The sequence below is a fragment of the Helianthus annuus genome, chromosome 1 (genome assembly GCF_002127325.2).
Source record: "Helianthus annuus cultivar XRQ/B chromosome 1, HanXRQr2.0-SUNRISE, whole genome shotgun sequence".
NCBI classification, from domain to species: domain Eukaryota; kingdom Viridiplantae; phylum Streptophyta; class Magnoliopsida; order Asterales; family Asteraceae; genus Helianthus; species Helianthus annuus.
This window is the reverse complement of record NC_035433.2, coordinates 90,292,092-90,305,717: the sequence shown is the minus strand read 5'-3', so window position 1 is coordinate 90,305,717 and position 13,626 is coordinate 90,292,092. Positions and strand designations below refer to the sequence as shown.

Here is a 13,626-nt window from a genome sequence, read left to right as displayed (position 1 = left end):
TTGACATATTGCAATGTTTATATTGTTGTTTGCTGTTTCACTTTCAAGTGGCTATGGGCTATTGAGAAGTCGCAACGTTCGTTTACGTTTGGTTATTTCTCTAGATTATACATCATTTTTATCTGCATTACGGAGACGTTTTGGACTAATCGTAGCAGAACCTAGCTCAAGCCGAGCTTTGGTTCGTTAAGCTCTTCAGAAAAAAAAACGAGCTTGATCCTTTTTCTTGATTAGGTCGATTTCTTTGAGACGTAGTTGGTTTTCTGGATTGTTCTTGTGGTTATTGATCTGATGATTATAAAAAATAGAATTGCTTTTCATTTAAGTTAGGTTATTGTTGTTATATCTTATGTTTTATTTTTTGGTGAATTAGGGCCTGGGTTCGGGCCAGACCCAAGTGAAGACCGAGGGTAGAAACGCTAAACGTCAAGAATTGGATCTGAAATTTGCCCCAAATCACAACACTGTGGTGTCAACTCTCCCAACCCATAATCACAACGCTGACCAGTTACAGTTTCATGCTGACCCATAATCACAACGCCAATCGTTAGCAGGCAAAACGATTACCTGAATTAAAACGGGCCAATTCGAGAAGGGCAATCTCTCCAAATACAAACAAGATAATCAAATTTTCCGAATGAAAAATACAAAAGAAACAAATGCCTGCTAATAACGTATGCGATCCCCTAACTGCTCCTGGAAGTTGGACCGTGGATTACACCCAACCACTCCACTAATTCGCTGCTGGGTTAACCCATTGGATCCATCAAATACCCGAATACGACATTAAGTAACTCGAGTTGAATTACGTGAGAGCTTTAACCGAGCTAATTACAAATGAACATCCCTCTACCCACAGATGGAAAAATGTATCATATCATAGCATTTCGAATCGTACCAAAAACACTTACCCTATCAATTCAACAAAAATTCCCAGAAAATAACGATACAAACATGAATGATCACCACATAAACGAACCTGAACTCGATCTTTCATGAGCCATGCTTTTTTTTCTTGAAATTCATACAAAAAACAACGAAAAGCGTAGGAATTCGGATCAAATATCATCTTCCCAACGTCTATAAAGAATAGCTCGGAATCATCTGTAAAAACTTCGATCTCGCTAACGGGTCGTTTGAAAACCGACCCAAAACCGCAATCGTAGCGGTATTACTCCCGAATTTTTCAATCCCTCTCGAGATCATACAAGTGTGATTCGCTTCCACAACGACCATTATATCTCCACCCAACAACGGCGACACGGTTTCCGCAATTTGTCGAGTTAGTCGTTCTTGAACTTGAAGTTTAAAACCATGAAAATGCACAATCGACTGCAGTAACGATTTCCCGACAGGGTTCATCTCTTCACCGGATATGTAACCGATATGAACTAACCCGTAAAACGGAAGTAAATGGTGTTCACAAAGCGACCATAAAGATAGATTAACCTCTGATCTAATGTTATCTTTATAATTAGCGACCCCAACGGTTTTCAACGGCATGGTGGCGAACCCGTTTAGTTTCATCTCCAAGTTCGAATCTTTAAAGTTCATGAGCCATTTTACAAACCGCTTAGGCGTACCCACAAGTTCTTTTCTACACAGGTCTTGACCCAATGACCGTACGATCGTCGCAACGGCTGTCTCCATGTCGGGATTACCACTGAGGTCCACTTTCTGGGACCGTGACGGGCACCAAGAATCTTTAAACGAGTTTCTTGAACGGACATTATCTAAACTTATGTCTCGGCATCTTAAGAGACCGAAAAAGTCAACCCAATTCGCGGAATCGTGATTTTCAAAAGTTCCCAAACCGGATCCGACCGTAACGTTACTCAATCGTTTGTGGTTCGAATCAAGAAAAGCGGATTGGAAATTGGGGAAATGAATGTGTGAGCATTGAAGAACAACGGCAACACCCGTTGGGTTGATTCCGTGATGTAAACCGAAACAAATATCGTCTGCTAGTTGTTGTGGATCTTGGAGACGTTTAGCGAAAATATCGGCGACTCGAGAGAGTTTGCTAAGGCCCACAACGCGTTGGCCGGATGGAATATAGCCTACGTGGCATTTGACCTGGAAAGGGAGTAAACAAGACTCGCAGTATGAGAAGAGATCAATGTCTCTAACGAGAACCAGCCCGCCCGATCCTCCAGCAAGCCCGGTTCCATTTTCTACACCCACTTCCGGGAATAACGCACCTTGAACTATATCTTTTACGTTCTGTTTATACCCTGGATAAGACCAAATAACACAATAAATTATTAGATTAGCTTGCAGTATGCGCATATAATGTATATATGTGTGGGCGCTCGTGGGGCAAAAGTGAAAGTGCACTAATTTTAACGTTCTTTTACTAATTTCGTGAAAATAATGTTAAAAGAGGGGGATGGTTAATCATGCATCATGTGGTGGCGTTGTCCGTTGATAGCCGAAAGACAAGGGAGTGCATGCACTAATTGGCCTTTGTCTTAATTGCCGAGTGTTATGTGCCTTATGTCCAAGGTTTGATGCAAAACTACCATCGAGCCGAGGGTCTCACTAGAAGCAGTCTCTCTATTCCTACGGGGTAGAAGTAAGGCTGTCTACATCCTACCCTCCTCAGACCCTACCTTCGCTTTGCTATTGGTGGGATATACAGAGTATAATGATGATGACTTATATTACCACAATCAACTCATTTATAGGTAAATGGGTCAAAATCCCACCTCCAGATCAATATCCAAAGAAACCTCAAACAGATCAAGATGGTTACTTGGGTTGAAACAGGCCAGATCAGGCAGGACTGGTTGAAAACATTTTTGTTTTTACCAACAATCAAAAAGTTAAATGATTACAAAGACTATATAACTATTTAGGAGCCTTTTAAACATTCGAAATACAGTTCGAATGACTTTCGACCCATTTAACCAATTTCCTATTCAGCTATTTATTTACTTTCCGACCTAGACCCGTTAGCAATAAAGCATACCCGGATCAACCCACTCATAAGTAAACGGGTCAAATCCCCACCCCTAAATCAACATCCACCTGACTTGCAAGTACACATCCCAACAACTACCCCTACCTATAATCAACAACCCAAATAAAAGCGTAACAGCCCAAGTAAAACGTGCCAAAATATTTCACCTTACGTAAACGAGCACAAACAAACAAACATAAATCTTATAAGCAAGGAATGAAAGAATACCTCTAGTTCCTTCACGAAGGGCTTTAGCAACACGAAGAGGGGTCTTCCTAAGCCCTTCTCTATTAACATCTTCACCCAAACCCTGCAACAAAACCTTCACAGCATCTTCAATCGCCACAGTTTCTGGTTCATGCTCAAACCCCCCATCAAGCAACTTCACACCATTTTCAAGCACCACACAATAGTGTCCATCATCTAAAGCTCCCATTGAAAGAAGCCCACCACACAAAACTAGATCTTCAAAATCACACCCTATGATTAAAGAAAAGCCCCAAAAGAATGAATTTTTTTATGAAAAAGATAAAAGAAAAGTGGCCACTGGTTAGAGATATGGGAGATGGGGCTGCAAAAATGTAAGCAAATTGTGTGAATTATATAGAGATGGAGGGTATGGATTATTATTAAAATGAAAATAATAATAATAAAATGAAGAAAATAATAATAGATCCAATCCCAACCTTGGATCTTTAAGGTCGTTGGTGGTAATTAGGGTTATCGGCGGCTGTGTCTTTTTCTGTGGGACCGGGTTGCAAGATCTGGGTAGGAAAGCTATCGTTTTCGCACTGTTGGTGCGTGTGGGATGTATAGATACACGAGTGTGTGTATGTATTGGTGTTGGTGTTGGTGTTGGTGTTGGTGGTGGTGGTCAAGTAGGGTTTTAGAGTTTAGGACTCACCCACCGCATGTTGGGATCCGTATGCGTAAACGGGTCGGGTCAAGAATATGACATGATGAGATGATGACGCTACCAACCTACCATGAAAATGGACTTCATTGAAATTTGGAATATTTTTTATCCCTAAAGATTCCAGATCTCAAAAATGCTCGCCTATAAACATCTAATGAGTGTATTTTGTCATATAATAATAAAAATGTTATATAAAAAGTCAAACCTTTTGTGTATAATTATAAAAAGCAGGGGTGTATAGTCACCGGTATGCAAGAAGTGGAATCAAGTGTTAGTCACAATTGAAAAGAGAGAAAGGGGGTTGCGTTTGAGTGTGGAGGTGAGAGAGAAAGAGAGAGTTGCAGGTAGACGGGAACACTGTCGCCGATGGGAGCGAGTTCCAATGCGTAGTTGCCAGATTACAAATGTGGCACTCGGGTTGTGGTGTTTACATAGGTTATTCTCCGTCCACTCTAAAAAACAAAATTTAGAGTAGGGTAATGTAGCTGTCGTGAGCTAATAAAAAACAAGTATTTTTACTTAAATACCTATATGAGTATGGGTAAGTAAGGCCGTATGCACAGAGAATTTGTGGTAAGTGTTTACTTTAGTGAATTAACTAATTTACTACTATTGCCTAGATTGGGGATTTGTTTGATTGATTAGAGAAAACTTGCAAATTGTTGAAGGAAGTGTTATCAGATTGATAAGAAGTAACCCCTACCCGGATTCCCGATTATAAATATAACAAAAAACAAACCCATTTACAAATTCAAACACCACATAGACATGGTCTTGGAATTAATGACGTTGATTAACGATTAGGGACAATTTTTAATAATAACCATACAACCTAACAATCCGTTAAAGTATACCAACTACCCACCAAATTACCATCTCGCTAACGATGCAAGAAAATCGCCAATACGCTTGATAATAGAAAAATAGTTCAAATATAAATAACGTTTACCAAAATTAACACAAGTGATCAAGACGTATCACTTATAAGAATCAGAAAAACAAGTTAATTGTGCAAAACCTAGCAATCGTTCATCCGAGGGAAGTCACAGGGGTTTTAGCCTCGCATGCTCCTCATCACAGCTTCAGATTTTGATTCGAATTGAACAAACATGAAGAAACGAGAAGATTATGGTGAAAAATACCCGAAAATCGTCTTTTCTCTGCTCTGGATTCGTAGGAAGAAGAATGAAGCATAATGTGTTATCTATTAGGCTAAATTAGGTCAAAACTCAATTATCATTGTCAGGGTGCTCATACGACACACACACGACACCCATTACCTCGTTGCGTGCCCCCCGGACACGGGCACGATCCCCTGTGTTCCCGTGCGTGGCTCGGGGGAGACCTGTTTCCAGAACTTTGTTTTCTAGTCATCGTTTGACCTGCGCATTTCAAATTTCTTCGATTATGTTCATTTCTCATCATTTAGCACACGTCTAACCTATAAACCGGACACATCATAAGTACAACAAATCGATACAAAATGACGCGTTAAAACTACGAAAACGTGTACAAGACTTATACAAATACATTGTGTTTTTACTAACACATCATAGGGTTGCTTAATGAGCAAGCCCGACTTGAGCTTCGAAAGTTAATGAGTTATCTTGGCTCGACTTAGCCCATAACCTAGTGGTTTAGTGGAAATCATGATTTGTCCATTGTAAAAGTGGTGGTGGTTTAAATTACTGCAAGTGCAATTGACTAGGTTAATATTTAGAAGTAAAAAATTGTTGTCATATAAGATCTCGACTTGGTCTGAAAATATTAACCATTTGAAATTTACTTTCGAGCTCGGTTTAGATCCAACTCGAGTCAGCTTGTTTATCCATTTAAATTTTAAAAGTTTTGTATCACTTATACATACAGATACATGTAAAAACAAAAAATAATATTTATTAAACTTAGAAGAATATAACAGAAATGAAGACGTGACAAGTTTTTTTTCCTATAATAATGTACTTCTTAAATGGCTTGCTTAATTTGGCCGAGTCAAATGGATAAGTTAACGAGCAAGCTCATCTTAGCTTGAGCTGGACTCGCAAGCTAAACGAGTCAACTCAGCTCGACTTGTTTATTGTGGAGGAGAATTCGTGCGAGCTTTATCTAGATTATTATATTCATTTGACCCGACAAAACACCTCCTTTAGGACCTGCTTTTGGCCTACCACCAGCCGGTTCAATAAAGTTGCCCACTTGCTCTTGTAACCGATTCACTCCCAACCCACCGACGACCCACCCATGGGCCATTACAATCCAAGTTCTGTTCACACACATGGCACATAACTAAAAATTATTGTATCCCTGTACAAAGTACTGTTTTGTGGTTAGATTCAAACTTATTTGAGAATATAGTTAGGAAAATAGTCGATTTTTATTATTTATATATTTTAAAGACAATTTAGTTATTAATGACCCATGTTCGATTCCTTTCCTCCCTATTAGTTTCTACGGCACCTGGTGATGATGGGAGACTAGGAGTGATCGCTAGTTCGATCCTTGAACCGAGTGACTTTTACCTTACTGCACGTGCCTTCGGGCGAGTGTATTCCAATATGGTGAATTTCGCCAGTAGCCTATTTGAAGGATTCGTTGGCCATTAAAGAAAAACTATATCCGAAATTAGCCTCTTTATATTAATGATGAAATCTAGTATGTTTCAGGCTTTCAGCATAATACATAGAAAATGTAATAGAGCCGACTAAGATGGTCATATGGTAAGGCTATGAGGTGTGGGGGCTCTATGGGGCTCTATCCCTGCCACGTCACCATCCATCACCACACCTCTCAAGTGAAGAGGGGGGCGCCATTGATGGGGCTCCATCATGGTAACACCCGGTAGCGCCCATATGCACATATTCCGGTGGGGCCCACTAGTTTTAAACCAATCAAATGTTTTTTTTTTTAATTTTGTTTAATAGGGGCTCCATCCACACCCTTCAAATTAAAGGGGGGCTCCATAGCTAACATGGATCCTATGTGAACTTGATAAAGCCCCATGGAACTCCATCCACAACTCATAACCTAAGGTGAATTTTAGTATCTGTGCCGATAAATCTTTTGTGCTTTTTCAACCACCCTCCTCTTTTTAAAATAACTAAATTAGTAAACCTAACAAGATGCAACCATAAAAATGAGTAAATTACAAGTTTTGTCTTTTTTGTTAATACCTTTTTTCAGGTGGTGTCATTTAATGCAGGGGCGCAAGATTCAAGGGGCCGGGAGGGGCGTCTGACTCCCCGAACTTTTCGGTCAGTAGTGTTATATATGTATGTTTCGTATAGGATTTTGTAGATATATACGTTTTCGACCCCCCCGGTTTTATTTTTTATTTATATAGCCCAAATGAAAATTTTAATTAGCCCAAATATTATAGACCAAATCATTATATTTGGTAGAATACTAGAATGTATATTATATAACCCAAATCAAATCAGTATATAGCCCAAATTAAAAGCCCACCCTATAAAAAACCCAAATTCGTTTACTTTGGGACATCGACCAGAAGAACAGAAGCCACAAGCCAGAACTACAGAAGGGGGGAAAACGCAGGTTCAAGAACTGTTCGACTTCAGCTTCTTGTTCGATAATAGAAGCCAAAACGCTGCTCGTTGTTGTGGTCTTGTACTTGTTCGACTTCTTCAATCTTCATAAGGTTAAAGGTATGTGTTTTTTATCTTTAGGTTTAATTTCGGGCTGCAATATATGTGATTTAGGTTGAAATTAGGGGTGAAATAGGTCCGAATTTTTGCCCTAAACTTGTTGAATCTTTCTGTAACTATGTCTAATTTTATTTGTTTAATCTTATTGTGATTTGATTTAGATAGAAATTAGAGTTTGAAATTTAGGGTGATTTGTTAACTTGTTTTGTTATTAAATTGTGCTATTAGGAAGAATAAAATGATAACTTCTTTTTTAATGTTTGAGAACGTTTTTTATTTGATATTAATATTTGACCCGACCCGACCCGACCCGAATCGAATCACCGACGTCCGACCCGAACATACACCTCGAAACTACGCGATAGAAATTTTTTTAGGTCCGTTACCTTCCGACCCCCCGAACTCTTTTTTCAAGCTTCGCCACTGATTTAATGCTAAAACTGACGAGTTTTGTACTTAATGTTTCAAAATCCTCCACGTTTTTATATATAGTCAATAGTATCTTTAATCACCCACCAACCTAAAGAGAGCTACAATAACTTCTCAAATCAAAATTTGACAATAATATTGTTGGAAACTAGGACTGGAGCCCATGCTTTGCGGCAGGGTCGTAGAAGGGTGCTAGTGAGTATGTATTTGTTACATGATATTCAGGGCCGGCCCGTTAGGCTTTACAACCTAGGCACGGGCTTAGGCCCACCAAAAATCAAGGGCCTCCAATTTTTAAAAATTTTATATATTGTATATGTTTTAGGCCCAAATAAAAATCAAAATTAAACCATTTTTTATTATAGGAGCTTAGATAAAATTTGTTTAGGAAAAACGCCCACATTCAAAATTAAAGTATAGACATAACTGCAACAACCATCGACCATTCGACCTCATCCCAAAGCTAGAAAAATAAATTTTATTTAAACAAACACTGTATATACAATACATATAACTTTCAAGAACGAAAATTTAACTTCACCAACTATAAACTTTATAGTTTATAACTGTCGGTCCCAATCCCAGGTAAAGGAGGAGGGTTTTGTTACTAAATATGTTGAAAAAGATAATTTTTCAAAAGGGCCTCCACTTCTTAGTTCACTTAGGGTCTCCAAAAACATAGGAACGGCTCTGATGATATTGATGATATATTATAAACCATGCAAACTTTAACCTACACGATGGTAAAACTAAGCAATCAACACGGTTAAGTAAACATGTCTAGAATTTAAAGATAGCTTTAACTATAATAAGGGGAGTGGGGTGGGAGCGTGATGGCTTCCCATCACTCGTTGTTTTTTTAGCACGCCGCCACCATATACACCACGCGTGGATAAAATAAGGCGTTGAACTAATCACGCGTGGAACTTTGGCAAATTTGAACGTTGGGGCTTGGTTTTTTGACCTTTTTCAACGGTAAACTATATTAAAAAAATAAAAAAAAACCCTTTAAACATTTTATATATCCTTCTCCATTTTAAACCATTTCACCGACACCAAAACACAAACACATTTCACACAATCTACATCTTTCTCAAATGGAGTTTCCTACGGATTCGACGTTTCCGATGGACAGCGATGGCGATACCCAGTCGTCTTCCGACAATGAGACGCTAAAATATTTTGTGTCGGTGTATAACGAACTTGATACTAGTTCGTCCCGCCCAAAGAAGAAGATGGTAGACCGTGATCGTATAGGTGCCAACGAAGTGTTAATGAACGATTATTTTGTGGAGAATCCGCTCTACAATGCCGAAACGTTTAAAGATCATTTTCGTTTACCAAAACAATTATTTTTAAAGATTGTTGGAGACATCGAAGCAAGCGAGGAATGGTTTCAAGAACGTTACGATGCGAGGGGCAAACCAAGTTTCACGCCGATACAAAAATGCACGTCCGCCTTTCGCCAACTAGCGACAGGTAACCCTCCCGATCAATATGATGAATATCTAGCTATGGCGTCCAGAACTTCCCGTGAATGTCTGCAATTTTTTTGCAACGCGGTCATTAAGTTGTATGGTAAAGAGTTTTTACGTAAACCGACGAGCCACGACATCTCACGTATTTACGCCGCACATGAGGCTAGATGGTATTTCCAGGGATGCTCGGTAGCATCGACTATACACATATCGAGTGGAAAAATTGTCCAAGAGAGTTGCAAGGGGCGTATGTTAGGGGTGACATCAAAAGACCAACCATCATACTAGAAGCGGTGGCGTTGAATGATTTATGGATTTGGCATTCATATTTCGGTGTTCCAGGTTCAAACAACGACATCAATGTGTTGCACACGTCGTCGTTGTTTCAAACCGTAACGGATGGTACCGCACCCTTCTCTCCATTCTATGTTAACAGACGATATTACAGACGAGGCTTTTTTCTTGTGGATGGTATCTACCCTTCATGGTCTGTTTTTGTGAAAGCTCCTTCATTTCTTGTCGAGGCTAAAGAAATCGTGTTCAAAAAATTGCAAGAATCGACAAGAAAAAGTGTTGAGAGGGCTTTTGGTGTTTTAAAGGGTAGATGGGGTATACTACACCGACCGGTTCGTGCGATGAACAAGAAATCCATACATAGCATAGTATATGCATGTATCATATTGCACAATATGATAATCAAAGAAGACGGACGTGCAATATCTCCGGATTGGGTAACGGATCCTCCTACACAAGTTCAAGTTCCAGAAAATATCCAACAAGACTTGCTTGACGAAGAAACTCACCTTCGGTTGAGATACGATTTAACCGAACTAGTAGGTTCTTTAGGTTTGGAGTTTCATGAGTAGGACGAGGAGTAGAGTTTGTTTAGTATATTTCTTTAATTGTAGCCTAAAATATTTCTAGTATGTTAAATTGAACTAGTATGTTTTAATTTTAATAAAATTTATAATTTTAGTGTTTTATTGTTAATTTCTAATTTAAAAAAAAATTAAAAAAAAATTGTGAGTGATGGAATTCCATCACTAGTGATGACCACCGCCACTAAAAAATGCTTGTGAGTGATAGAATAGTGGTTGGTGATATGGTGAGACATGATTGGATGCTTGTCAGAGATAGAATTCCATCACTTGTGACCACCCCCACTCCCCTAAGGTAATGTAGACTTTAATCTAAATGATGATAACAATAAGCAAGCACACAATAAAGTAAACATGTCTAGAATTAAATGTTAACTTTAATTATAATGAGTTGAATAAATAATAATTCATATAAAAAGAATAAAACTTAAAAAAATAAGAAAAAATAACTTTATTAAACTTTAAGAGTCATATGATAACTTTATTAAAGTTTGGGAGTTGAAATGTGAATCACTTATTAGAAAAAGAATTATTATTAAACTTCTGTATACAAATATATTAGAGTTTAGGGGTATAAATGTAAATCGTTTATAAAAGAAAAAAAAGAATCATTAGTGTTTAGGGATCGTATGATAATGATATTAAATTCCAGGGTTAGAAACGTAAATTAACTACAAAATCTATCAATACTTTCTATATAAGGAGAAATCCCAATGACTAGGCTGTAAACGAGCTGAGTCGAGCCGAGCTAGACCCAGCTCGAGCTCGGCTCGAACTCGATTCGAGCTGGCTCGGCTCGAGCTCGAATTTCAAATCGAGCTGAGATTTGAGGCTCGAGCTCGACTCGATATAATTCGAGCTAGCTCGGCTCGGCTCGATCTAGCTCGAACTTACAAAAAACCGCAAAATTTACTACTTAAAAAGCCCTTAAAATGAATTTCTTCATAGACTAAGGGTCATAATTGCCATTTAATTTAACCATATGGCTAATTATGCAAGTATAAATAGTTAATTTACTTTGTACATTGTCTTTACCTTCTTTTATAGGGGAGATATTCCCTTAGTTTTTGTTTTCCAAGCGATGTGGGACAAAAAAATGAAGGATGTAAACCTTATCGAGCCAGCTCACGAGCCGAGCCAGGCCAAGCTCGAGCTCGGCTCGTTTACAAACCGAGCCGAGCCGAGCTAGCTCGTTGACAACCGAGCCAATTTCGAGCCGAGCTTTCTTCGAGCGAGTTTCGAGCGAGCTGCGAGCCACGAGTTTTTTGAACGCCCCTACCAATGACATAAGAAAAGCTGATGTGGCAGCTAGAGAGGCTGTCAAACAATGTTTTTCTTATGTCATTACTGCATCATAAAGCCTAATATATATAAAATCATTTTAAAATCTATCTAAAAGTCCGCCTCATCCCAAAACCTCTGCCCATATCTATTCTTTAAAGCCAGCAGAGGTTGAAAGTCTTTCCTTTGGCAAACGTATAACTTAGCAGATGTTTTGAAATTTCCGGTAATTTCAAATTCAAAATGCCTGGGGATATGTAATTTGCAATTAATGCATGTCACTCACTCACTTCTGTCAATCATCTTCTTATATAAAGTTTTTTTTTCTCATTTCACTTTTCATATTTACACTCTCGTGTTCTCTGCTTTTGTATCACACTTCCAATGTATCTCTCCCTCAAATCCCTTCTTCTCAATACTCAACATTTGTTCATAAAGGATAAGAGAAAACGGAAGCTCTCTCTGACCCACTTTCAGAATAAATTTTGGGGATATGTGGTTTGCCTTGATGATGGTAATGTCATATTATAATTATGTTTGTTTTGGTTTTTGATTTTCGTATTTGTTTTTTTATCTGAGTTATGACTAAATTATGACTGTGAATGATTTGAGCAGATGATGAAGATGATTGTTTTACAGTTGTTTCGAGCATCATTGTTCCAACATCGTTGAAAGTATGTTTTTTTTTGTAATTTTGAATTTTGAATTTTGAACTGATCTACTTTAATTCTCCCTTTATATTTCAGTCTAATTACAGTTGTTTGAAATTCATACAATCATCTGCGGGTTATTTTAGGTTTGTGGATTTTAAACTGTTGATATATTCTAGCTCTGTTCTCTTGGAGCGACCAGTGGTAGAAGTATTTGTGGAGCCATAATGGTTTTAGAATATGTTAATATGGATATTGATGGTATTAAATTAAACACAAAGAAAGATTATTAAATGTACAGTTAAATTAATTTGGGTTATGACTAAATGATGATTATGAATGACTTGGGCAGATGATGATGATGTAAAATCTACAGTGGTTCCTACTAAACGCAAGAAAGGATCTGCTTCTGCTGTAAGATAAGATTTTATTCAATAAGATATATAAGTAGATTCAGTTTGTTCTTTCCTGCCTTTTTTGTATTAAAAGATGCATAAACTTTGGAATTTTGATGTATAGAATGTATACATATAAGATGCGTACACTTCTACAGGCTCCGATGATTTAAAGCAGCTTTTATCAAGCAAGTTGAGGATTAAGTATATGAGGATAGGGCTACTCTTCAAGAGCTAAAGAGGTGTTTTGATGGACTGCATCTTGGTCTGTTCATGAGAGATCAGGTTTCCAGAAACCTGATGGTGATGCCTTCAACTTCCGTGGAGTTCATGGCGATTGTCAAAGATATACATTGAGAGGTTCAGTACTCGATGGAGTTGAAGCTAAAAGCACTTAATTTTTGTTGTTAGATTCTTAAATTTCTTGGTGTTGTTGTTAGATTTTAAAGTTTCGTTGTTCAGTACTCGATGTAATTGTTGATCTTTTAATCTCATAGTTAAATTTTAATCCTATTAATGTTTGTGGAGCATTTTATTTTTACTATTTTTAAGGTGCATAAGTATTATTATGTAATTTTTAATATCATCTGAGTATTGCAGATCGATATTGATGTATATGTGAAATTGTCTCTGAGTTTGATTTAGATTATGTTGATGTTGAATTGTGCTTGAACAATTTTTTGAAAAATTACAAAGAATCAATTCATGTTACTGTATAAAACTATCAAAGTTAAAGTTTGCCAAAAGAGAATATCTGCTCGAAATCATCATCTGCTGATCTAACGGCTGTTTGACTTGCTACTGTTGCCAACATCTGTTGTTGCCTAACAGAGCTTTTTGAAGAATTTTCTCATCTCAATTGTAAATACTCAACATCTGTTACTTTAAATCTCTGTCAAAGGTAAAGTCTGCCCAAACAGAACATTTGTTTAGTAGTGATCCTCTGCTAATCTAACGGTTGTTTGACTTGCTACT

General features: G+C 37.8%; 1 protein-coding gene across 2 annotated transcripts; it reads right to left on the bottom strand.

Moving 5' to 3' along the window:
- Nucleotides 1-779: 779 nt before the first annotated feature.
- On the bottom strand, nt 780-3,810 carry LOC110871823 (GTP cyclohydrolase 1). 2 transcript variants are annotated; one of them, XM_022120590.2, is made up of 3 exons: nt 3,649-3,810; nt 3,191-3,442; nt 780-2,234 (listed from the first exon to the last, which is right to left on the bottom strand). In XM_022120590.2, exons 2-3 carry the CDS (start codon nt 3,396-3,398, stop codon nt 1,081-1,083), a joined length of 1,362 nt encoding a protein of 453 aa, XP_021976282.1. In that variant the 5' UTR covers nt 3,399-3,442; nt 3,649-3,810; the 3' UTR covers nt 780-1,080. The 2 variants fall into 2 exon arrangements, with proteins under 2 accessions (XP_021976282.1, XP_021976269.1); XM_022120577.2 differs by having other exon boundaries at nt 3,191-3,810.
- Nucleotides 3,811-13,626: the final 9,816 nt, after the last annotated feature.